At 45.1% G+C, this 26,075-nt stretch overlaps 1 protein-coding gene across 1 annotated transcript; it reads left to right on the top strand.

Moving 5' to 3' along the window:
* Window positions 1-33: 33 nt before the first annotated feature.
* On the top strand, window positions 34-26,075 carry GSS (glutathione synthetase; the record flags this gene model as incomplete). Its single annotated transcript, NM_001244625.1, is given in 13 exon segments — window positions 34-74; window positions 2,815-2,949; window positions 9,108-9,253; window positions 11,633-11,708; window positions 12,018-12,157; window positions 12,842-12,958; window positions 17,567-17,647; window positions 17,749-17,826; window positions 19,277-19,343; window positions 22,279-22,473; window positions 22,953-23,034; window positions 24,462-24,651; window positions 25,531-26,075. Coding segments are annotated over 12 exon segments (1,425 nt in total). The 3' UTR covers window positions 25,655-26,075.

The following is a 26,075-nucleotide window of genomic DNA, read 5'->3' as shown; positions in this document are numbered from 1 at the left end:
CGAGGCCCCGCCTCCTGAAGCTCGGGTTAGGGCGCTACGGGTCTGAGTACGGTGCGCGGCGGGACGACGAACGAGTAGGTTGGGGCGCGGCAACGGCGGCCGGCAAGGGTCACGTTTCTTCGGGAGGAAGGCCATGAGGGAGGGGTCTGGCTCGCGATAGGAACCCCGGAGGCCAGGAGATGTTGCATCTCCTACGCACGGCGGGGACCTGGAACCTGGTGTCCAGTTAGGGGGTGGGGCTGGTGCTTCTGGATTCCAAATTCCCTAGATCTCCTGACTTCAGGTCGGGCAGGTGGCGGGGGATCGGTGCCCGTGAGACTAGAACCGGAGTTTGGGTTTTTTGTTTTTTAAACCACAATAGAACTGGGAGCGATTAGAGCCAGACTTTGTCCAGGATGGGAGCGAGCGGGCCCGTAGAGGTGGGACAGGCCTGGGCAGGAGACCGTGGTGTTGCCCCGGGCCTCACGCAGGCGTTGGCCTTGCCCGGATTTAAAGTCCGACCAGGTTTTCTTGTGGGCGTTTTAAGACTTTTGGTGATCTGGCCCCAGCCTGTCAGTCATCATCGTTCTTTCATTTAACATTCACTGAATACAGTAGTAGGCTCTGGAGCTAGAGATGTGATCAAAACACACATGCTATTCCCTGTGGTACAGGGAAATTAATGGGTTGTAGAAAGAAGCCCTGGGCAGAGACTAGGGACAGCTTGTGAAACAGCCGTGAACGCTGGTCAGGAGTGGTGGGGATTGTCCCAAAGAGAGATAAAAGCAAGTGCTAATGCCTGGGAGCAGGAGAGAAGCTGGTGTTTTTCTAGTCACTGAAGATACCTCACTCTGAATCTGTTTAGTGCCCAAGGAAAAGATGGTGGTAGCCAGAACTAGGATCTTAACAGTGGAGGTAGAGAGAAATCAAGGAATTCAGAGTACATATATTTAGATAGAATCCACAGGATCTGGGGGGAGAATAGAGTGTAGGAGAGAAGTGTATACAGGGCTTGGGTGCCTGGCTGGGGTTGATCAAGAGTAGGAGCAGATTTGTGGGGAGACAACTACACAGTCTATTCTGGTTCTTTGGAGACTCAGTAAGCAGTTGGATGTTCTCCTTTGAAGGTCAGGAAAAGTGACAGTACAGTGAAGGTACAGATTTGAGTGTCATCAGCACAACAGAAATAAAGCCACAAGAAGGGTTGAAACTGTAGAATGAGAAAAACAAAGGACCCGATTAGCACTTTTCATAGTGATTTTTTTTTTGTCTTAGCTTTCTCTATGTCCTGAGTCCTGACATTAGATGCCAGTCAGTGTTTACCAACTAAACAAAAGCCCAACAGCAGGCAGAGATGTCAGAATCCCAGAGTTGTGAAGAGATGGGGGCCAGTGGAGGGTTCCATTGCTCCAATGTCAGAGTCACAGTTTCTAGTCTTGGCTCTGCCACCAGGTTGCTGGTTGACTTTTGACAAGCCTTCCACCTGTAGAATGGGTACAGCCAAAAGAAATTCCCATGTACAGAGCTTCAAACACTGCTAAGACCCTGCACACACATTTTTTTCTCATTTAATCCACATGATGCCCTTATTTATAAAGGAAGTAATTATTATGGATTTAAACCCAGGTCTGACTGACCCCAGAGCTTTGTTCTCTAACTCTGACTGCCCTTATCTATGTCTCACCTGACGTTGGATGATGCCAGGACCCTCTTTAAATCACATGTTCATCCTTTCAAAACATTGTGCTGAGGCTGACAAACTTTCAGGATTGGTCTAGCATCAGTTCTGTCATGGAGAGTGGGGGATGGAGCTGAATGTGATGGAGGTTACTTGTCAGCTCTCTTCCTGGGACCACTGAGCTGGCAGCCATATTCTGTTCCTAAACTCAAATGACAATAGGGCAAAACAAAATTAATGACTGGGGTTTCCAGATTTTTGTCCAGATCTTTCTTAAACCCCCGGGGCCTGCTGCAAAATCAGTGTCAAAGTGTGAGTTGGTTCACCCTGTGTCTCTGGGCAGCTCTGGGTTGGACTCTTCCTGTTACATCCGGCACTTGGGTTTCAGTTGTTTCCATCTTGCTAATGCAATTTCTCAAAAGTATTTTCTGTCTTTTGGTGCTGTAATGATAGATGTCCATGCAAGGAATGTGATCATTTCCTGCTAGTGAGTTTGCTTCTGGCTAGTATGCGGGAGAAGTTCATCTTATTTGCACTTGATATTATTCTACAAAAGGCTCCTTTCCCTGACCCCCACATTATTTATTTAAAACCTGCCAACATGGGTTGTCGGAGCTAGAAGGGAAATTAATGATATATTGCAGTGGTTCCCGTCCCAGGAACATTTATGAAAAATAAAGAGCTTCAGCCTGTCCCTCCTCTCAGACTTCTTGAATCAGAATCTGAATAGGGCCTTGGGATTTGTATTCCCTTCCAACTTCTCCAGAATATTCAGCCAGGTTTGGAAACCATGGTCTACAGGCAGAGAACCTGTAGCCCTGGGAGCACATATGACATTAACACCTCTTTCTCTAGTGGAAAGCAATGGGCTGGGAGTCCAGAGACCTGGGTTCAAGTCCAGGTTTTACTAGTCATTACCTTGGGCAACTCATTTCATCTCTCTGAGCCTCTGCCCCCTTATTGTGAGAAGAATCCCGTCGTTTTATATTAGGAGTCACAAGAGAGAACAGCAATGGAAATGCTTTGTCAAGCTTTCTGTTTTGTGCTCATGGAAATTGTTAAGAGCTGCTAGCCAGTGTTCACTTCCCTGTACCACAGGACAGTTGCTGGGCCCCAGGCCATCTGTTACCAAGCCCTCCCTTCTCCTTCTGTTGCAGGTTGGGATGGCAACCGGCTGGGGGAGCCTCTTGCAGGATGAGCAGCAGCTGGAGGAGCTGGCAAGGCAGGCTGTGGACCGGGCACTGGCTGAGGGAGTGTTGCTAAGGACCTCGCAGGAGCCCAGCTCCTCAGAGGTAAGCCCCTCACCCCTCCTCACAGCACTGACCACACTGTTCGGGTCCTACTGGATCCCTGCTAGGCTGAAGGCAGGTCCTTTGGATCAGAGACCACATCTCTTTTGCTTTATTTTTTTTTTCCAATAACTAAAATTGATCTCTAGAGCTATATAAATTTAAAAAGCACCATATTAGAGTAATCAAATTTAAGTCTGGGGGTTGAAGTGTAATTTAGGCAAGTTAATCTCTCTCAGCTACAGTTTCTTCAAACATAAAAAAGAGATGCTAATGGGACCTACCTCATGGAGTTGGTAGGAGAATTAAAGGTAAATCACATGAAGCACCTTGCCCAGTGAACTATCCCCTTAATCACACTACCTTCTCTGTCATTGGTTTGTGGTGTATCCTTCCAGGTCTTTCTCTGTGCATTTATGTACATATATGTGTACAAAGAAATGCAGGGGAGTTCCCACTGTGGCTTGGGTTAAGAACCTGACTAGTATCCTTGAGGATTTGGGTTCAATCCCTGACCTCCGTCAGTCGATTAAGAATCCGTTGTTGCTGCAAGCTGCGGCGTGGGTCACAGACACAGCTCAGATTCTGAGTTACTGAAGCTGTGGGTAGGCTGGCAGCTGCAGCTCTCATTCAGCCCCTAGCCTGGGAACTTCCATATTCTGCAGGTGTGGCCCTAAAAAGAAATACAGTTGACCCTTGAACAACGCAGGGGTTAGGGGTGCCAGCCCTCTGCAGTTGAAAATCTGCATTACTTATAGTTGACCCCCCCATATATGCCATTCCTCTGTATCAGTTTCAGCATTCTTGGATTCAACCAACCTCAGATCATGTAGTACTGTGGTATTTACTATTGAAAAAAAATCTGTGTCGAAGTGGACCCATGCAATTCAAACTCAGGTTGTTCAAGGGCCAACTGTATATAGTTTTTAAAAAACAAATTAGATCATATATATTATTCTGTGATGTATTTTTGTTTTTCATTTAACAATCTGTCTTAGAACTCTGTCCAACTCCCTCCATTAAGGTCAGCTCCATTCTGATGCATAGCATTCCAGGTGTGGGTGGATCACAGTTTAACTTTCCTCTCCTGATGGCTATTTAGGTGATATCTAATGTTTTATCACTACAAATAGCACTACAGGAAATATCCACCTACAAGCCTGTTTGGGCACCTGCATGTATATTTCTCTAGAGTTGATACATAAAAGTAGAATGGCTTAGTCCAAACCACATCTTAAAAAAAAAAATCTCATCCTTTAAATTTTTGTTTTATTTTGTGACTAGATAAGACATTTTCATAGTTCAAAATTCAAAGGATTTAAGAGTTTACAGTTTAACCCTCCCTTCCACATTCCCTAGCCACCCAGTTGTTCTGTCCTTAAGGCAGTTTGTGTTTTAGCATTCTTTTTTATTCGTTCAGTTGGCTTATTCATAACAAGAAAATAATACATACTCCTTTCCCCCACCTTTTACACAAAGAAACATATAGACAAGCTCTTTTGTGCCTTAACATATACCTTATGATTATCCACATTCGTGCCTAAGGAGCTTCCACCATCTTTTTTTACCAAGCCACATTCTCTTTTGTCTCTGTGTGCCCAGAACCTAATTAAGGGCCTGGTGGGAAGTCCAAGAATAACTGTTTACTGAGGCCCAATTGAATGAGAATGGCTGTCACCTAAGGTAGGCTGATTCTATAAAAGGTCTGCCTCTGGCTTTGGGAATGTAATTGCATGGTTTGTGAGCTTACAGATTTTGTGAACTGCTTGTGTGAACCCAGGATGAAGCAGTTTCCACTCCAAGATTTTATTCTGTTAATCAAAAGATATGTGTGAAGGTCCAACACTTGCTCTTTCTGGAAGTTAATGGGACCTAAAAAAGGCCCAGTACTCAGTGAGATTCCCAATCCAGAGAAAAAAGACAGGAAGTGTGTGTATGTGTATGGGTGGTAGAGGGGATTTCATTTCTAATCTTTCCCAGGTGCCTGATCTATGCCAAGTCATTCTAGGCACTGAGGACACAGAGGTGAGTCAGCCAGACGCCTTAGCCTCTGGAACTTATGGTCTGATTGTAAAATGCACTACAAGACAAAATTAAATATTGTCAGTTCTATGAGGAAACATAGGCAGCCTGCTACACCATATTAGCTATCATTTATTGAGTATTTACCACATGCTAGGCACTATTCTAAATACTTTGGAATCTCTAACTCGTTTAATCCTCATCACAGCAGAGATGAAGAGGCCAAGGCCCAGAGAAGTTAAGTAACTTGCCAGAAGTCATTTAAATGGTGGTGTAACTGGCAGGGCCAGAATTCAAAGCCAAGGACTTTGCCTTCTGTGTCCATGCTCTGAAATTCCATGCTTTACCTGCCTCTCCCACAATACTGTGTGGGACACCTGGAAGAAGGAGCAATTCATTAGAAGTATTTGAACCAGATCTAAAGAGACAACAGCATGGCAGAGGCTCCAAAGAAGGAAGAGGTGATGGAGTTCCTGTCATGTTTCAGCAGATTCAGAACCTGCCTAGTATCCATGAGGATGCAGATTCAATCCCTGGCCTCGCTCAGTGGGTTAAGGATCTGGTGTTGCCAAAAGTTGTGGTGTAGGTTGCAGATGTGGCTCAGATCCAGCATTGCTGTGCTATGGTATAGGCTATCAGCTGCAGCTCTGATTCAACTCCTAGCCGGGGAACTTCCTGCCTCAGGAGGGCCCTAAAAAAAAAGGGGCGGGGGGGAAGGAAGAGGTAAAAAATGTTCAAGAGAATGCAGCTGAATGCAGGGAACATTGTGGATATAATGGGAATCGTGGGAAAGAGGCAGGCCAAAGTCAGAACAGCCAGGAGGCTTTGGGTGTTGGGTGGAAGAAGAGTGTGAACTTTATCCTGTAAGGCCTACAGACCAGCTCTGTGCATACTAAATAGTTGGCTCCTGGAGTGTTTAGAGAGTTAATTTGCTTTTTGAATTCATGAACAGGGGACAAAATTCGAAAGGGTAGTCAGTAATAAATAAATCTCCTTCCTCCAATAACTGTTTTCCCTCCCAAGAGGCAAGCATTGTTGACAGTTTTTTCCAGAGTGTCTTTAAAAAGTCAGAGCCAACATTTTTTTTTTTTTTAAATGAAGTATAGTTTTTTTTTCCCCCTGTCTTTTTAAGCTGCACCCATGGCATATGGAAGTTCACAGGCTAGGGGTTAAATTAGAGGGGCAGCTGCCAGCCACAGCCACAGCCACAGCCACACCAGATCTGAGCCACATCTGTGACCTACACCACAGCTCATGGCAATGCTGGATCCTTAACCCACTGAAAGAGGGCAGGGATCGAAGCTGTGTCCTCCTGGATACTAGTCGGTTTGTTAACCGCTTAGCCATAATGGGAACTCCCTTTACTGAAGTATAGTTGATTTACAATATTATATTATTTTCAGGTGTACAACATAGTGATTTAGTATTTTTGCAAATTATATTCCATTATAGTTTATTAACAGAATAGTTCCCTGTGCTATGGCCTTGTTGCTTATCGTTTTTATATGTAGTAGTTTGTATCTATTAGTCTCCTACCTCTAATTTGTCCCTTCCCACTTTTGGTAACCACATATGGAAGCCCCTTTCTTTTCTGTATCTGTGACTCTGTTTCTGTTTTGCATATACATTCATTTGTATTATTTTTATTATTTATTTATTTATTGGCCACATCTGCAGCATGTAGAAGTTCCTGTGTCAGGGATTGAACCTGAGCCACTGCAGTGATGCCAGATCCTTAACCTGCTGTGCCACAAGGAACTCCCATTTGTATTTTTTTGGAGGGGTACATGTGCAGCATATGGAAGTTCCCAGGCTAGGGGTCGAATTGGAGCCACAGATGCCAGCCTACACAACAGCTACAGCAACGCAGGATCTGAGCTATGTCTGTGACCTACACCACAGCTTACAGCAACATGGGATGCTTAACCCACTGAGCAAGGCCAGGGATCAAACCTGCATCCTCATGGATACTAGTTGGATTCATTACCACTGAGCCACACTGGGAACTCCTGTATTATTTTTTAGATTCTACTTATAAGCTATGTGCAGTATTTGTCTTTGTCTGACTTATTTCACTAATATTCTTTAAGTCCATCTGTATTGCTGCAAATGGCAGTATTTAATTCTTTTTATGGCTGAGTAGTATTCCAGTGTGTGTGTGTGTGTGTGTGTGTGTGTGAACAACATCTTTTTTTTTTTTTTTTTTTTTTTTTTGTCTTTTTAGGGCTGTGCCCACACATATGGAGTTTCCCAGGCTAAGGGTCAAATTGGAGCTACAGCTGCTGGCCTACGCCACAGCCACACCAGATCCGAGCCACGTCTGCGACCTATACCACAGCTCATGGCAGTGCCAGAATCCTTAACCCACTGAGCGAGGGCAGGGCTCGAACCCGCAACCTCATGGTTCCTAGTCGGTGAATCACATCTTCTAAGTCCAGTCACGTATTGGTGGGCACTGGCATGTTTCCATGTCTTGGCAATTGTAAGTAGTGTTGCTATGAACACTGAGATGCATGCATCTTTTCAAATTAGTGTTTTCAATTTTTATAGATATGTACCAGAAGTATAATTGATGGAGTATATTGTAGTTCTATCTTTAGTTTTGTGAGGAACTTCCATACTGTTTTCCATAGTACCTGCATCAACTTAAGTTCTACCAACAGTGTACACAAGTTGCCTTTCCTCTCCAACATTTGTTATTTGTACACCTTTTAATGATAGCCATTTTGACAGGTGTGAAGTGATTATCTCGTTGTTTTAATTTGCAGTTCTCTATTTAGTGATGTTGAGCATCTTTTCATGTGCCTGTTGGCCATCTCTATGTCTTCTTTGGAAAAGTGTCTATTCAGGTCTTTTGCCCATTTTTTGATAGGGTTGTTTGTTTTTTTGGTGTTGAGTTGTTTGTATGTTTTGGATAGTATTCCCTTGTCAGTTGCATCATTTGCAGATCTTTTCTCCCATTCTATGGTTATCTTTTTGTTTTGTCTTATGTCAAAGAGTCCTCTGCCTATGTTCTTTTCTAGGAGTTTTAGTTTCAGGTTACATTTAGGTCTTTAAATCATTTTGAGGTCATTTTTGTATATGGTGTGAGGAAATGTTCTAATCTCATTGTTTTACATCTGGCTCGCCAGTTTTCCCAGCATTACTTACTGATGGGACTTTCTTTCTTGTGGTGTATTCTTGGCTCCCTTTGTTATAGATTTATTGACCAGATGTGCATGGGTTTATTTCTGGGTTCTCTGTTCTGTTCCATTGATCTATGTCTGTTTTTATACCAGTCCCAGGCTGTTTTCGTTACTCTAAATTGTAGTATAGTTTGAAGTCTGAGATGCTATACCTCCAACTTTGTTCTTTTTTTTCTCAAGGTTGCTTTGGCAATGCAGGGTCTTTTGTGGTTCCATGTTAATTTTAGGATTATTTGTTTTAGTTTGGTGAAAAATGTCATGAGTATTTTGATAGGAATTCCTGGCTCTGCCAAAGGGCAGAGAAGTCAGAATGCAGCTGAACTCCAGGCCTGGCAAACTGGGTCACCATCTCCAGCACTGGGGGAAAACCACTCCTGGCTTCCACTCTGGGAGCCAAAGTTCACTTCTGCCGCAGTTGTTCTGTCATTACTCTCCCTCTTCCCGAACCAGAAGGCAAGGGACTGGGCTTGGTTGGGTATGAACTGGTTTGGAGCAGTCTGCATGTGTGTAGGGGGGTGTTCTTTACTAATCGCCATGGTTCAGACTCCAGTGTCACTTAACAAACAGCTTTGTGTAATTTTGGACATGCTACTTATCCTCTCTGATGAGTTCCCTTATCTATTTATTGGGTACAGATAATAATAGTATGGTTCTCATAGGGTTAAATGATGAATCCATGTATTTAAAATAGTCCTGAGAACACAGTAAATGCTTATTAATTTTTGTTTTGTTTATTCGTTTTTGGCCATTTTGCTTCTAATCTTTTTTTTTTTTTTTAATGTAAAGAGATGAAGTATTGGAAAACCTAGAAGTTCCCTTTGTACCTATTTCTCATTCTGTTCTCCTCCCTCCATTCCCAGAGGCAACCACTATTCTGCATTTTGTGTGTGTTCTGCAGTTTCATGTTGTCCCATTCACAAGTGTTCTTCCCGCCCACTCTCTCTCCTCCATCAGGTGGTGAGCTATGCCCCGTTCACACTCTTCCCCTCACTGGTCCCCAGTGCTCTGCTAGAGCAGGCCTATGCTGTGCAGATGGACTTCAACCTGCTGGTGGATGCTGTCAGTCAGAACGCTTCCTTTCTGGAGCAAACTCTCTCCAGGTATGGGGCAGTGGAGCTTGGAGGTCCAGGAGCTGCTAGAACCAAGGGACTAGAAGACTGGGGGTCATAAGGTATTACCCGAGAGCTGACTTGGTGCGCTAGGGGACAGGTACTCCCCAGGAGAAACAAAAATTAGTACAAGTCAGGAGAGTGTCTCGCTTCCAGTTATTTATATGGCCTCAAGCAAGTTCTTTTCTTTCTCTGGGCCTCAATTTCTTCCTCTGTATAATGGGAGTTTGGCTTTAATCTAAGCAGCCTTCCAAAACTGACATTCTGTGATTTTTTGATTCTTGATCCCCTGTTTTGAAGACTGAAATTTCCACTTGGAATTAGGGAAGGTCAGCCTAGTTTTAGATTAAACAGGGGAGGGGAGGGTTATTAGGTTTAAAGTCAGATTTCCTATTTCTTTTAAGCAGTGACCTTTCCTTGTCACCTCAGGCCTCTTATCTCCGGTGGGATGGGCTACAGACTGGCTACCGCCCCCAGTTCACAAGGATACAGAACCCATGAAATGGCTCACTCCCTCCATCCCTCTCTATCTCTTTTCCTCTTATGGCCCTGGGACAAGAGATATTTCTTTATTTTAGAATTAACTAAGTTCTTTATTTTAGAATTAAATTGTGTGTATGTGTTTGGAGAGAGAGGGAGAATATATCTGTTGTATTTATTATGTTATGTATAATTACATGTCTGATTAATTTTCAAAAGGAAACAATTATTTTGTCAAAAACAAAATATTTTTAAAATGTGCTCATTGGTGTAAGGGTGAATATGAGAAGAAGCTTGGAAACCATTGACTTGGAACTAAAAAAACCAGTGAGATCTGAATGCACAAACCTTTCCACCACCTTCCCCACAGAGCTTTCTTAGGAAGGGTCCAGCTCTTGTAGCTATGATTCTGGATCGTGGGAAATATGAGCAGCATAATTTATTACCTCTACCCTAAAATGCAGGGAAGGTGTGAGACCTTCTCCAAAGCCCATCTCTGCAACCCCTGCCTTCGCTGTTCCCCTCCCCTCTAAAATACACACAAACCCTAGCTGTGGAGCAGAGGTTCAGCATCACACGTGTCAGAATAGCAGCCTAAATTCTGGAGTTGAAGAGAAGCACCTCTTCAGAAAAGGGAAAATGTGCCTCAACTTTTCCAGAGGCCGGTCCAGTTAGGAGCTCTCCTCTCCTAATCTCCCCATTGATATATGCAATTCCCCCTTCCTGCTCTGTTCCCTAAATTATTGCCCAGCCACCTCTCCCAGGTCCCAGAATCTCCTGTGGAGCTGGTGGGTGGTCCTTTGGTTTCTATGTGTATTTATAATGAACTCAAGTGTACATACGTTTAAAAAAAAAAAAAAAAAAAAGCTCTTATGAAAGAGCCGGCTGGGGAAGAGAGGAACTTCAGGGCAGGCCTAAGCTCCATGGGCTCAGTGGGGTCCCTGTAATAAGGTGAGCCTGGGAGTCAGGCTTGAGCAGGCATGCAGAGGCTGCCCTGAATCTTGAGAGGCAAAAAGTTAGTTACCTGTGGGTGTCTCTTCCTGAGGCTTCAGAAAACCATACTGGATAGGTCCCTCCCTCATGTCACATGTCACAGCAGCATCCTTGGCCATGATGATAAGCTAGCAGAGACATGGTCCCCACCTTCATGTGGTTTATCATCAAATAGGAGAGAACACTAATCACACAAATAAAATGGAAAATTACACCTGCAATCAGTGCATAAGGGAAAGGTCCACAGTGCTATGCGAGGTCCACATAGGGGGAATCTGACGCAGATAGGGAAGGCTTCCCTGCAGAAGGCATATCATATGAGGACTGGTTGAAGAAGAAAAAAACGGATATTTAGTTTGAGTCAGAAAAATCTTTGTGGGTACAGAACATAATTGCTACCTTCTAATCTCTGAGAGCTGCCATGGAAGAGGTGGAAAAGACTAGTCCTCGGAAGCCACAGAGAGCTAATGTAAGGTCAGTCAGAAAGCTTACCAGCCAGCAGAGCTACTCAAGTACAGAATGGTTTTATCAAAAGCCATTTTTGAATTCTTTTTGGGACTACACATGATATTCAGTTTTGTACATGTAAGATCTCATTTACTCTTCACTACAACTCTATGATATAAATATAATTATATTCATCTTCATTTTACAGATGAGCAAACTGAAGTACTAAGGTGAAACAATTCTCTGAGGTTGCCTAGTAGTGAGTGGTAGAGTTGGGATTTGAACCCAGGTCGTTTGGCTCTAGAGTGGGATTCTAAACCACTGTTCTCTACTGGATTGGTGTGGGTGTTCAAGTTTGGGCCAGTAGACCCAGAGGGGATTCAGGAACCAGTGGAAATCCTTGACCTTTCATGTCTCATGTAGCCTAGAAAATATTGCTTCCTCTTCCAGCACCATCAAAAGGGACAACTTTACTGCTCGTCTTTTTGACATCCACAAGCAAGTCCTGAAAGAAGGCATTGCCCAGGTAACCAGTCCCCATTCAGCTCCAGTCTGAGACCTTCCCCTCCCATCTTTCTCTCTCTCTCTCTTTTTTAACCAGAAGAATTTGGCCCAGTCCCTGAGCTCATGGGAGTCAGCCTCTAACTGGTACCCACTGGGTTTGTTCAGCAGTGGCCAATCCTGGGATGACCAAAAAGAATGATTCTACTGGGTTTGGGAGTGTTAGCTGGCACCTGCAGTCTCTGCATAGAGTTTTGGTACCTATCTGCTCCATGCCTAGGCCCTCAGAGTTGGCCCCTGGGCAGATGTCCTTAGCCTTCAGTTTTCCCCACAGACTGTGTTCCTGGGCCTGAATCGCTCAGACTACATGTTCCAGCACAACGCAGATGGCTCCTCAGCCCTGAAACAGATTGAAATCAATACCATCTCTGCCAGCTTTGGGGGCCTAGCCTCCCGCACCCCAGCTGTGCACCGGTAGGTCTCTTGGGTAGTCCTAGGCACAATGGTGAGGTAACAGCCTGTGAGCCTAGTCGCAGGTGGGGGCAGGGATCTCCAACACTGGTTATGCCTTCCTGGGCCTCAGGTCAGGTGTTTCCACCCTGTAGCACAGTTTTGTGATCAGTCTTAGTATGTCAGGGAAAGAAAGAATCTCATGGTTCATCCAGTCCCGTCCTTTCATTGTACAAGTTAGTATTCCAGGCAGAAGGAATAGCATCTGTGAGGGCCTGAGGTAAGAAAGAGCTTACATGTTTAAAGGCCTGAAAAAGATCAGAACGGAGAGAGAACAGGCGCTTCCCCTGTGAGGACTGGACCCAAGTAGCATCCACTTCTAGCCAGCAGTGTTGCTGTGATTCTACATGGTCTGCAGCAGGATTCCATACAGCACCTGATGCTCAGGGAAAGGGGTTTCAGTTCACTGGGAGGCTGGTGTAGAGGAGAAGCACAAGGTCTCAGGGCTCTTCTGGGCATGTACACTAGGGCCAGGCTAAGCGCAGCCCAGCACGTTCTAGCCAGATGTGGATCCTACAGGTGTATGATGGAAAGATGCTTTTTAGTGCTTAGCTGATTCACAAAGTCATATTCGTAAAAGTGTGAGTCATGGGCAGAAGGGTCTTCCAGGTTCATCCAGTTACTAAGTGTACCTCTGTCTTCCAACAGACATGTTCTCAATGTCCTGAGTAAGACCAAAGAAGCTGCCAAGATCCTCTCCAATAATCCCAGCAAGGGACTGGCCATGGGGATTGCCAAAGCCTGGGAGCTTTACGGCTCAGCCAAGTAAGAGGGAGACAACATGGCAGCAGAATCCTGCTGCAGATTCAGCATTCATGGATGCATTAATTTCTTTGCCTGATAATGTTAGGCAGTGAGGGGGTTTTTCTTGGAACAGAAGCTTTCCCTTTAAAGTGCCAGAATTGTTTTCATGGGGTTTCTGGGCTTCCTTCTTAAATAAGAGAGGCTGATGATAATTTAATCTTTTCTTGTTGGCTAGAGGTCATCATGATGTCAGTGACTGCATCGCGATGTAATGCAGAGGTGCTACCTAGAGTGGGAGAGGCTGTTTGCCTGCACTACTGGCCCCAATTGTTAGACTTTAATGTCATATTCATAATTTTTCTGTCTGTTTCCCTACTAACAGCTCTTATTTCTTACTGCTATCATTGTGCTTGAATTTATAATCCTCCACTCATATCCTTATACCTCCTTTCTGATTTGCTGTAGTTTAGGAAAGCAAATGATCTGTTATATTTGTGTCTAATGAGTGTGAGGGCCTCTTTGATGAGTAAATGCATAAGCTCTGATTTAGGGATTTTGTAGTGTCTGTTTTAACTGTTCAGGGGCATTTTTTGCTTCTTTTGTATTTCTCAGCCATGATCCAGATGTGTAAAGATGCTAGGTAAGTGACTTCTGGATAAGCGAGGGGCCACTCTACTAACAGTTGTTGCAATGTTAATATAGCATTAGTAGTTCACCCGTAATGAGCACCTACTAGTGCCACACTTTGTGCTAAGCACTTCACATACAGGATCACGCTGCATCCTCATATCAAACGCTCTAAGATAGATACTGTTCATCTCCCCCATTTTACAGATGAGGAAACTAAAATTCAGAGAAGTGAATTGTTCATGGTCAAGTGGTGAGTTGGTGGTTGAGCCCGGAGTCCACTTCCCTCTAGAACCTGCCTTCTTAATCATTTTATTGCCTCAAAGAGAGCCTTTCTGGGCTTTCCAAGCCTCACTAAGACTCAGAAACCTCAGATTCTGAGCGTTTAGAAGTCATTAGACAAATACTTCGTGAAGTACAACCCTTGGATAGGTTGTATTTTAAGAGAGTGAAGCTATAGATGGATCAGCTAGGGAACTACTGGAGAGAAAAGACTCATGTGGCCAGAATTAGGCACTGGTAGGTAGGAGCTGTGGGTTGGATTCCCTGATTTTGAGAAATCAATAGGCACTTCTGCTGACCCAAATATGACCTTTGCTAAAGTCTGTTCTTTTCTCTGAACATCAGTTTCCTCACTTGTAAAATGGGGACAATAATAATAATACCTAAAAGGATGGTAGTGAGAATTAAATGAAATCATAGATTTGAAAAATGCTTTAAAAAAATTCAATGAGGAAGAGTTTCCTATTGGCTCAGCAGGTTAAGGATCCAGCGTTGTCACTGCCAATGTGTGAGGTCAGTCTCTGGTGTGGGAACTTCTGCATGCCATGAGTGCAGACAAAAAAAAATTCAACGAGGGTCATTATGTAGTACTTTCAATAACAATAACAATGAATTATTTATAAATTATTACTATTTATAATTTATAAATAATGCCATTTATAAATAATAATATTTTATACATAAAGTTATAAAACTATTATTACAATAATAGTAAAACTACCATTTAAGGAACACTAGAAGAACAAACTGAGGGCTCAGAAAGGTTATTCATCTTGTCCACAGTCATTCAGCTAGTAAGTTTAGAATTCATGTTTATCTGACTCTGAAGCCTGAGTCTTCTCTACTACATTGTTTTGCTTCAAAGAGGAATGGTCCCATAGTATAGATTGAAAAACTGAGGCTCAAGCATTTGTAGAGCAGCTGAATTTTCATTAATTTATAGTATACTTTTTAAAAGAATTTTTTTTTTCTTTTTAGGGCTACACCCTTGGCACATGGAGTTTCCCAGGCTAAGGGTTGAATCAGAGCTGCACCTACCAGCCTATACCACAGCCACAGCAATGCAAGATCTGAGCCACATCTGCGACCTACACCTCAGGTCATGGCAATGCCAGATCCTTAACCCACTGAGCAAGGCCAGGGATTGAACCTGCATCCTCATGGATCCTAGTCAGGTTCATTAACTGCTGAGCCATGACAGGAACTCCTAAAAGAATTTTTTGTTGTTGTTGTTGTTGTTGTTGTTGTTGTTGTTGCTATTTCTCGGGCCGCTCCCGCGGCATATGGAGGTTCCCAGGCTAGGGGTCCAATCGGAGCTGTAGCCACCAGCCTACACCAGAGCCACAGCAACGCGGGATCCAAGCCGCATCTGCGACCTACACCACAGCTCACGGCAACACCGGATCATTAACCCACTGAGCAAGGGCAGGGATCGAACCCGCAACCTCATGGTTCCTAGTCGGATTCGTTAACCACTGCGCCACGATGGGAACTCCCTAAAAGAATTTTTTAAAGGAAGTCTGGAAATGTATCATGATGTCAGTTTAGACATTTATTCCAACTCTTTTATTTATTTATTTTTGTCTTTTTGTCATTTCTTGAGCCGCTCCCACGGCATATGGAAGTTCCCAGGCTAGGGGTCGAATCGGAGCTGTAGCCGCCAGCCTACACCAGAACCACAGCAACACTGGTTCCGAGCTGCGTCTGCAACCTACACCACAGCTCACGGCAACACCTGATCCTTAACCCACTGAGCAAGACCAGGGATTGAACCGGCAACCTCATGCTTCATTGTCAGATTCGTTAACCACTGCACCACGACGGGAACTCCTATTCCAACTCTTAAAATACAGTGTTTGGTTAGAATGAGTAAGGATAAGAAATGGGTATTCTTGATATAAAAGGTTGGGAACTATGATCTACTTAACACCCTTGTCTTATGTATGAGGAAATCAGGACCCAGGGAAAGAAACTGCCTTACCAAGCAATGCCATAGTCACTGGCAGAGCCAGAACTGGGACTTAGGGTCCTCATTGCCAGTCAGCAGGCTCCTGCCACTCACCTTTCTTGGCTGGCAACTTCCCTAGTCCTGCTCCTAACAGATTGCTCAGAACTGAAGGCAGGAAGTAGAATATCTCTCCTTAGCCTGACTCCAGTTATTTGGCAGGGTACAGGCTGACTTCATTAACCAAAGCATGCAGTTCTACTTTAACCTACAGCCTGCAGCCTCCTTCCTATGCCTTTTCTTGAAAGTGGGCCAGCCTGGGCCAAATGCCACCTTCCCACCCATGAGCAGAGCAGATCAGGCTACAAAGTAAAGAGCAAGGTCATTGGCTTTCAGGACTCTTTCAGGACAAGATGGATTGTGAAAGCACCATTTCTAGCTTGTCTCTCAAGATACTTTAACTCAAAGCCAAGACTCAGCCTAATGTCTTGTCTGACCTCAAGAGTTTTCAGGCGGGCCAGGAGAGGGGGCATCCTAGGATTTGTATTGTAAGTAGGAAGGAGTCAGGCAGAGTGTAGTCCAAGAGGTTCAGCTGAGCGAGGGAGAAGCAGAGACAAACAGATAAGAGACCAAGTACAGGAGGTCAGGAATCCACACTTAGAATCCTGAGCCAAGTCTGCCTACCCAAGAGTTTCAGCAAGAAGCCTTGCGCAAAATGGAATTTGGTGCTGCTGAACATTGCCCCTAAAAGAGTCTGGTGGGTGATTGGACCTGTCCTTGACAACTTAAAATAGCTTGGTTGGTAGGCAAACAGATAGCTCTTTGGCATTAGCATTTCCCTGAGCCTTTGAGCTCCTGCTTTTTTAAGAGACGTGGATAGGCAGAGAGGAAGAATCCAGGTAAGCCTCAGTGATCCCATCAATATTATGGGAACAAACAGGGATCTGTGTACATCACAGAAATGTTGGGAGGCCCCAAGAGATAATGCTTTATTCATAGTTGGCTTTTTATAGGATTGTGTTGGGGATTCCATTGAATTATTATAATATTCTTTGTGATAATCACACACTCTTTTATTATATGCTTTACAATCTAGTAATAGGATCATTATCCCCCAACCCTCAGCAATGTTCTTTTACAAAATATCCTTCAATATTCTCACCTGTTTATTCTTCCAAAAGATTTTAGAATCATTGTTTGTTGTTTGTTTTGTCTTTTTGTCTTTTCTAGGGCTGCACCCACGGCATATGGGGGTTCCCAGGCTAGGGGTCTAATCGGAGCTCTAGCCACTGGCCTATACCACAGCCACAGCAACACCAGATCTGAGCTGCGTCTGCGACCTATACCACAGCTCATGGCAACACCAGATTCTTAACCCACTGAGCGAGGCCAGGGATTGAACCCGCAACTTCATGGTTCCTAGTTGGATTCGTTTTTGTTGCATCACGATGGGAACCCTAGAATCATTGTTTTAAATTCTATGAAAAAGTCCTCCTGGGTTTTAAATCGATATTTTAATTTGCATGGAAAATTGACATCATTACAGTAGTTCATCTACCTGCTGGAGAAAGGGCGGAGACTTCATTTTTTCAAGTTTTCTTTTTTTAGGAAATAACGTGCTGTAGCCTCAGGTATATGCCTGAGGCAGTCCTGGGTTGAGAAAACCTCTGTATTCTTTCAGGGGAGCTGTGTTCTCATTCTCATTCCTGAAGGGGGTGGGATGGAGGGAAGACAAGCTTTGTAGTCACCTTGGGCCACCTCTGCTCTTTCCCCAGTGCTCTGGTGCTACTGGTTGCTCAAGAGAAGGAAAGGAATATATTTGACCAGCGTGCCATAGAGAATGAGCTACTGGCCAGGTAAGTAAAGGAGGGGAGACCTCTATATGTGGCCCCAGGATTGGGGAGAGCCACTCAGAACAGGGCATCCACTCTCTCTGACCCTTTCCCATCTTTCCCAGGAATATCCATGTAATCCGGCGAAGGTTTGAAGACATCTCTGAAAAAGGATCTCTAGATCAAGACCGAAAGCTATTTATGTAAGTGTTCCGGGAGCAGTTCCCAAGGATCCAATAGAAGGCTGGTTTAGGAAACTCATCCTGCTGCCCACTTGCCCCAAATGATCCTTTCTTCTGGGAGATGTGATGGTTTGTTTCCTTCTCTCCGAATTTTAGGGTGATTCTGGAAATACCCCATCATCCCAGGAAATTTTGGAGAAGGCTGGCCAAGTTCTGCTTCTAGAGGGTTACATCAGAGCTGTTGACATTTTGGATAACCTTGGTTTTCATATGGCTCTGTGCTCCCAAAAGTTTTCTTGCCCCTCCTGCCTTTAGGCCTGGGCAGTTGGGCTGGGCAGTCAGGGAGGTAGATGCGTAGCCAGCTCATTCTATGACTGATCTGGGGGTTGCTCTCTGAAGTCTCAGGCAAGATATCAAAGGGCCTGGATTTGTATTCCAAGCCAGGCCCTGTGCTTCCCTTCAGGAGCCACCACCGAGTGACTTCAGTATCATGTATTTGGGTAGTGTGGCTTACATCATGCATATTTAGACCTAGAAATTTGTGATTCTTAAAGTTAAAAATCTCCTGGCATTTCACACTACCACTTACTATTTTCAAAATGTGCTTTTATCTTAACAAAACGAAATCACTAATTTACTTTCCAGATAAACCTAACAATATAAAGTAAGTCAAAGAAATGGGGGAGTTCCCATCGTGGCTCAGTGGTTACTAAACCCGACTAGCATCCTGGCTCAGTGGTTACTAAACCCGACTAGCATCCTGGCCTCGCTTGGTGTGTTAAGGATCCAGCATTGCCCTGAGCTGTGGTGTAGGTCACAGATGCAGCTCTGATCCTGCGTTGCTGTGGTTCTGGCATAGGCCGGCGGCTACAGTTCTGTTCGGACCCCTAGCCTGGGAACCTCCGTATGCCGTGGGTGCAGTCCTAAAAGACAAAAAGACCAAAAAAGAAAAAAAAAAGAAAAGGGGGATAAGTTCAAAAAGACTGTCTGTGGCTTAACTACATTCATGTTTTGTGTCTCTAGCCCCACCATCACACCACCACTATCACCACCACCCCAGTTTTAAAAAAATCTCAGCCTGGTTTTAGCTACTTTAAGCAGTGCAAATACAAGTGTGTTTTGCTAGGTGCAGCAGTATGATTCTGCCGCTCAGTAATTTTGGGCCCACCTTTAAAAAAACTTACCTAATTTGATTTTGGTTGCCTTCTTTTTTCCTTTTGGCCTTACTAGCCTGACTCTGAATCTGGAATATGAGAAAGCATTCCCCAGTGCACACCTCCATTTTTTTCATCAGAAGCTCTGATGGTGTGGATATCTGCTTTCGCATTTCCAATGAATCCCTGTTCAGGCTATCCCTGTGGACTGACTTTCAAAGAAGCCAAAGGCATTTTGATGCACTCTGAAATGGATTGAACCATGGAACACATCCGTTATAATTTAACACAGCAGCTTTCTCCATCCTGTGTTCTAGGGACGGCCAGGAAGTTGCTGTGGTTTACTTCCGGGATGGCTACATACCAAGTCAGTACAGTCTACAGGTTGGTATTTTCTATTATACCATTTTTTGCTTCATGGGACCCACCATCATTCCTCAGAGATTCAACTCGGGTGTCCCAACAACTCAGGTTTTTCCCTGAGCACTGGCCTCAATTCTTCCTTAGGGAACTTGCTGCAGGAACTTCCTAGGCTCCCACAAGCTTTTTGCTGCCTCTCACTCTCTATACACACACTGTCTACTAGAATCTGGTTCCTCAGGAATCCATAGTGCTTCAGCCATTCACATTGTTCCTTGAGATATGCTGGTAAATGTTTAACAAACATCTTTCTAGGGAGGGAAGTTCCTATCTGTAGCATTTTCTGATTTCTATGGTGTAACTACTCCCATCATGGCCAATTTTAAAGCAACCCAACTTAACATATCTGAACAGACTTAGGGAGAGATAGGTGCAATCAACTCTTGCTAGCCAGTGCAAACCAGGTCTGTCACACCACTGATCATTTCCGTCTTGTCACCTCTTTTCTTATCTGCATCAGAAAGTTTTTATCACTTGTCTGTTCATGTTAATGATAGTAATGATAATATCACCTTAGTTTGCTATTCTACCATGTGGTTTAAACATTATATTCCACATCTACTATTTCATTTAATCCTATTACAACCACCCTGTAAGATATATAATTATCCCCATTATATAGATGGAGAAACTAAGGTTTGGAGAGATGCAGGGGCTTATCTAAGGTCCCACAGGGAGTTCCCAAGCTTTCTGACTCTTAGTCCAATAGTATTTCCAGTATATCATTTTCCTCCCCCGCCCCTAATCCAGGGCTTGGAGAAGTTGAGAAGCCCACTTTCAGTTGGGAGAAGACAAATGAGGAAATAAGTTAGAAAATAGCATGAGCGATAGACTGGGGGGTCATGAGCATTTGGCTCTGCCTCTGTGTGACCATGGGTAGGTTCCTGACCTTTTCTGAACTAAGTTTCTATAAACTAAGGGAACTACACTAAAGATGGAGGGAGCTCCTTCCAGATCTATAATTCTTTAAATATAGGATCCTCCTTAAGGCTTAACTGTACAGGGAGAAGTGCCACAGAATTTGCAGCTCTAGAGATGATCCTTTCCTTTAGAAAGCAGCTAGTGGTGGGAACTTGCTGACTAGATGAGAGAAAAACTCACTATTGGAAAAATGGATCCAGGTTCCAGGACAAGGGGTCGGGGTGAAGGGGCCAAAGAAAACTTTATTGAGCTAACAAGGAAAGAAATTAATGCATAAGGAAGATAACTTTTATTACTCAATGAATTTATCACATTTGTAGTTGTACAATGATCATCACAATCCAATTTTATAGGGTTTCCATCCCACAACCCCAGCACATCCTTTTTTTTTTTTTTTTTTTTTTTTTTTGGCCGCCCTGCAGCATATGGAGTTCCCAGGCCAAGAATCAGATCTGAGCCATGGCTGTGACCTAAGCTGCAGCTGTGGCAACACCAGATCCCCAACTCACTGGGCCAAACCTGCATCCCTGGGCTCCCAACTCCAGGAAGAGAACATTTTTAAGGAACTAAGAAACTCAGACCAGGTTTAGACATGGAAATAAGTCTGCTAGGCTTAGTGATTTGTTAGGTGACTGTGAACAAGCCCCTGCTCATCTCTGAGTTTTGCTTTCCCTACTTTCCATAATGTGATACTTTTCTGGGTTTATCTCTGATATTCTGGGTACCTTTAACTCTACCTAGAACACTAGCCTAGTTGTTAGGTGGCTGGGGTTATTGGTGAAGACCAAGCAAAAGTGCTGCATGTGGACTGATTGTATCAGAGGAAGGACAGCATGGGTGGGGGTGAGTGGGTTTGGGGTGTTGCTTCTCCGGCCATAGCCCTGATCTTGCTGTGGGCAGCTTGATGTCTGGAGTCGAGGACAGACTGTCCTCTTGGTGCCTTGAGAAGGGGGACTGGAACTGGGAGGCATAATCTTCTTCTGTTTCCCTGCTTGTCATACCTTAAACTCGGAGTCCACCAGACTAGTCATCCTGCAGTTACTCACCTGCAGACCTTTGCTCATTTGCTCATGTTAACCTGAGTACCTCTTCTCTGTTGAGTCTCACCTGTCAGACTCTACCTGTCCACTCAGATTTCACCTCACTAAACAACAGTAACAAATACTGAGCACTGACAAAGTTCTAAACACTGCTAGACACTGGGGATACAACAGGAAATGAGACCAACAAGGGGCCAGGCCTTATGGACCTCACAGTGTGGTCAGGGAGATGGTCATCAGAAAGTCAACAAAAGTAGAAAAAATGTTTTTTTTTTTTCCTAGCTGGAGGAAGCTCTTTGAATGAAACACCAGGGTGAAAGATAGAGAATTATGGGGAAACCCACATTAAATAGTGTGGTTTAAGGAGGTGGCTCTGAGAGGAAAATTAAACATGAGAAGGATCCCACCATCCATTGGAAAAGCCAAAATGACAAGAATTCCAGGCAGAGGGAAATGCAGCAAATGCAAAGGCCCTGAAGTGGAGATGACATATTTGTGTGTTTGAGGATTGACAAACCTGTGTGGCTGGAAGGTGGGAGGGGGTGGAGGGATGGTGTGGAATGAAGCAGAAAAGGAGAAAAGAGGCAGATCCTACAGGATCTTATAGGCCATGGTAAGGAGTTTGAATTTTATTTGTAGTACAGTAGGAAGAAGAGTTCATAAAGTATCCCACCTCTTCAGATTGCCTCATCAATTTTTCTACACCCTTTCACCTTTTGTCATTTTCCCTTTTAATTATAGTCATGCGTCATTGTGCTGGACTGTGAGCTCCCTGAGGGCAAGAGTCCTGCCTATTAAGAGGGCCACACCTGCCTCACAAGGATGTTGCAGTGACCCTGGGAGATAATGAATATGAAGATACCTGGCACTTGATGGATGCTCATTAAAGGACTGCCAAAGTGAAATTAAGTGGAATTCTTGGTTTCTTCTCTTTGCAGAATTGGGAAGCACGCCTCCTGCTGGAGAGATCACGTGCTGTCAAGTGCCCAGACATTGCCACCCAGCTGGCTGGGACTAAGAAGGTGCAACAGGAGCTAAGCAGAGTAGGCGTGCTGGAGGTGTTGCTCCCTGACCAGCCCGAGGCTGTGGCCCGCCTCCGTGCCACCTTTGCTGGCCTCTATTCACTGGATATGGTGCGTGGACAACCCGCTTCTTCCACCACGGGCCTCGTATCAGGGGCTAAGAGCCCAATGTGTTGGGGAAGCTGGAACTGCCAGTGGGCCCGACTCGGGTCACTGATGCTGTGAGAACCCCTAGAGCCCTGGGATGGGGGGCTGGAATCCATTGTAAGCTCCCTCAACAAAGGTGGAGATGGGGATAATAACCAGGGGAAGGGGCTAAGGCAGAGAGTGAGAACTGAGGAATATCTATACTCACTTTTTAGGTCTCCTGCTGCCCCTGAACCGTTGCCAGAGAAAGCTTATTTTCCTTGTACTCCCTGCACTAGGGGATTTGTTAGGGGTTGCATCCAGACAGTAGCATCAGCCTGAAGGGGCATATGGCTCTTCTCCCTCCTGTTCCTCCTCTGATGCTGTTTATACAACCAGCAGGACCTTGGCTCCTGCCTCTTTGGCCTAAGACTGCTGGTGACAGCTTTCTTGCCTCCTGCCAGGGTGAAGAAGGGGACCAGGCCATCGCTGAGGCCATTGCTGCCCCTAGCCACTTCGTGCTCAAGCCCCAGAGAGAGGGTGGAGGTAGGTGGTTCCCCCTTGTCAGAGCTGCTCAGTGAAAAGGGAGTTAGCAGGCTGTCACCAGTGCCAATCAGCACTTACTATGGGCACAGTCCCAGACTATGGGCTCAGTCCCAGGCTCTGGGGGATATAAGAGGAACTAACACTGGCCCTTACCTAGAACAGTATCCCAGGAGATGCTGTGATCAAGGGCTGTGGAGCACAAGGGAATATGACTAACCAGCACTGGAGGGTTTGGGCAGGTGTAGCCTGAGGTGCCTGTGGGTGATTTGTGGGAAAGCAGGATGGGGGCACATCAGGAGATTGGGTATCTTCACACCTAGTTTGAAATCCTTGAAGACAGGCATCATGTCTGCCTCATGGACCCAGAGGAGATGATTTTTGATCTTGGCCTTAAGGGTTAGATAGGCGTTTCCCAGGTGGAAAAGGGGGAAGAGCATTCCATATAGAAGGAGGAACTCCCAGCATAGGCACTAGTCCATGAATGTGTGGTATGTTTGGAGATTAATGAGTAACTGGTGAGGCTGGAATACAGTGTGGGAGGTGGGGGAAGCAGGGATTTGGGTTGGAAAAGGTGATTTGGGACCTGATTATAAAAGATGTTGACTATATGTAGGAAGTGGGATTTTATCCTAAGGGTAGTAGGAAGCCATCAGAGAGTTTTAGGGAGGGGACACATGATTGATCCAGGATCTGTTTCAGCCATTGTAGAACATGTCCTGAAATGAGTATGCCACTGTGGTGGCAGAGAGACCATAGAGGAGGCTGGCACCGTTGTCCAGAAGCACAGTGTAGAGTGCTGGGCATGGGCTTATGACAGTGTGGAGTACAGACTGAAGAAACATGTTCAAGTTAGTGACAGGTAATGGAGAGGGAGGAGTTAAATGACTCAGGAATGCCTTCCACTGGATTGGCTGTAGGAAGGTCCAGGAGGAGCAGATTCAAGGAGAAATAATGAGTTCTGTCTGGACATGTTGAGTTTGTTTTGGGAGCCTGTAGGATATATATGTGATGTCTGGAGCAAGGAGTTTAGTTAAAGATTTGGGAGTTAACAAGTTATAGGATATAGATGGAAGTTTGGAAGAGATCTCCCTGAAAAAAAAGTATATACATGTAGGAGAGAGACCAAGGGTGGAAGACCAGTTCCTTGGGAATCCCAATTTAAGAGGGGCAGGAGCCAGCCAGGGAGGTGGAGGAGTAGTAGCAATAGACAGGCAGGAGGAGAACCAGGGCAGGATAGAGAACCAGGTGGAAGGTGTATTTGCTAGTGTAAGGGCTCTCCTGTTAAGGTGACATTACCTCCTCACAAACCAGGCCTGCCCTGGCTTGTCAGGAACTGAGGCTCCTGACTTGCCCACATGGCTCTAGAAGCAGGAGCACAGGGTGGAGGTGGACAGAGAGTCCAAGGTGACTTGTTCGTGGAATTGCAGGTAACAACCTATATGGGGAGGAGATGGTACAGGCCTTGGAGCGGCTGAAGGACAGTGAGGAGAGAGCCTCATACATCCTCATGGAGAAAATCGAACCTGAACCTTTTGAGAATTGTCTGCTACGACCTGGCAGCCCTGCCCGAGTGGTCCGATGCATCTCCGAGCTGGGCATCTTCGGGGTCTATGTCAGGTGAGCCAGTCAACATGTTTCCTCATCTAGTGAATGAGGCAAAGGACCCAAGACCTGCCCACATCACAGGGCTATCAAATGAAACTCAGAGGAGAAGTCCTTTGCAACCATAAAGGAAATTCCAAGTAGTATCAGGGTGGATGAGAAAATAATCCCGGACTAGGAGACCCCAGGGAAGAAAAGAGTTTGGGTCCAGCTCCCAGGCTACAAGGAATTTTGGAGAAAGGTGGGATGGGCCAGCTAGAGGATACACAGTGGCTTTGAAGAGCTGAATGGCTTCTGGATTTGGATTTGAGCATCAGAGTATCAGGAAGAGAGGACGACTGGGGAATTTGTAAGGAGCAGTTCCTAGTCCTTCCTACCACTTTGTACAAAATACTCCAAGGTCAGGGCAAAGAAGGAATACCAGGTCCTACCATGCTCCCCGCCAGAGCGTGCCCTTTCCATAATCTTCCCTTGAACTACTCCACTTGCAGCGTCTCTGCCTGCCAGTTCCCCAGCCCTCTGCCCCACAGCCATCTTGAAAGAGAGGTAGAGAAGGAAATTTACAGCTATAGAACATGAAATACGAGCCTAGCATCATGCTAAGTACTTTTCCTGTTCTATTTAATCCTCATGACCATCTTGCAAAGTGAGAGGTATTATACCTATTTTAAATCGAGGGAACTGATATTTAGGAAGGCTGAGTAACTTACTCAAAGACACAGAACTAATAAATTCAAGCTAGGAGGCAAACCCAAATCTGATTCTAAAATCCTAGCACTTTCTCAGGTGTAGTCAGTCACCCACGTACTGCTCAGCTAGGATCAAGGAAAGTCTTGGGTTTGGGGGTTCAGTCCAGGTGATGGAGTTGTGTGTCTCCTGTCCACCTTTCTATAGGCAGGGAAAGACACTTGTGGTGAACAAGCACGTGGGACATCTGCTTCGAACCAAAGCCATTGAGCATGCAGATGGTGGTGTGGCAGCAGGAGTGGCCGTCCTCGACAACCCATACCCTGTGTGAGGGCACAGCCAGGGCTGCCTGGACTTCGATCAAAAGACCTTCTATCCTTTGTACTTATTCCTCTCCTAGCTGCCCTCCCACTACCTGGGAAGGCTAGTCTCTTCTAGAGATTTTCAGGGTCTTCATGGAAGGGTGAATGCTGGGTCCCTTCCCCAAGCTCTCCCATCTGAGGACCAGAAAAGCTGTGGTTTCCCTTAGGTATGATCTAGGGACCCCTGAATCCTCAGGGTATAAGTATACCTCAGAAGAAGCTGATATGACCTAAGGGTCCCTAACCCGGCCACCCTCCTGTCAGCCCCTTGTCAGCCCTTTCAGCAGGTGTGTCTGATCTGGGATAGGACTGAGCTGAGGGGTAGGAGGAAAAGGGTGGAAGGGCACCGCCTTTCCCCACCTCTGCCTTAAATAAAACTACTTTGCTGAT

This window comes from Sus scrofa, chromosome 17 (genome assembly GCF_054392235.1).
Source record: "Sus scrofa isolate SSC_HxYL_T2T_F1_AM1 chromosome 17, Sscrofa_HxYL_maternal_Yorkshire_Landrace_v2.0, whole genome shotgun sequence".
Classification (NCBI taxonomy): Eukaryota; Metazoa; Chordata; class Mammalia; order Artiodactyla; family Suidae; genus Sus; species Sus scrofa.
This window is presented reverse-complemented; position numbering and strand designations above follow the sequence as displayed.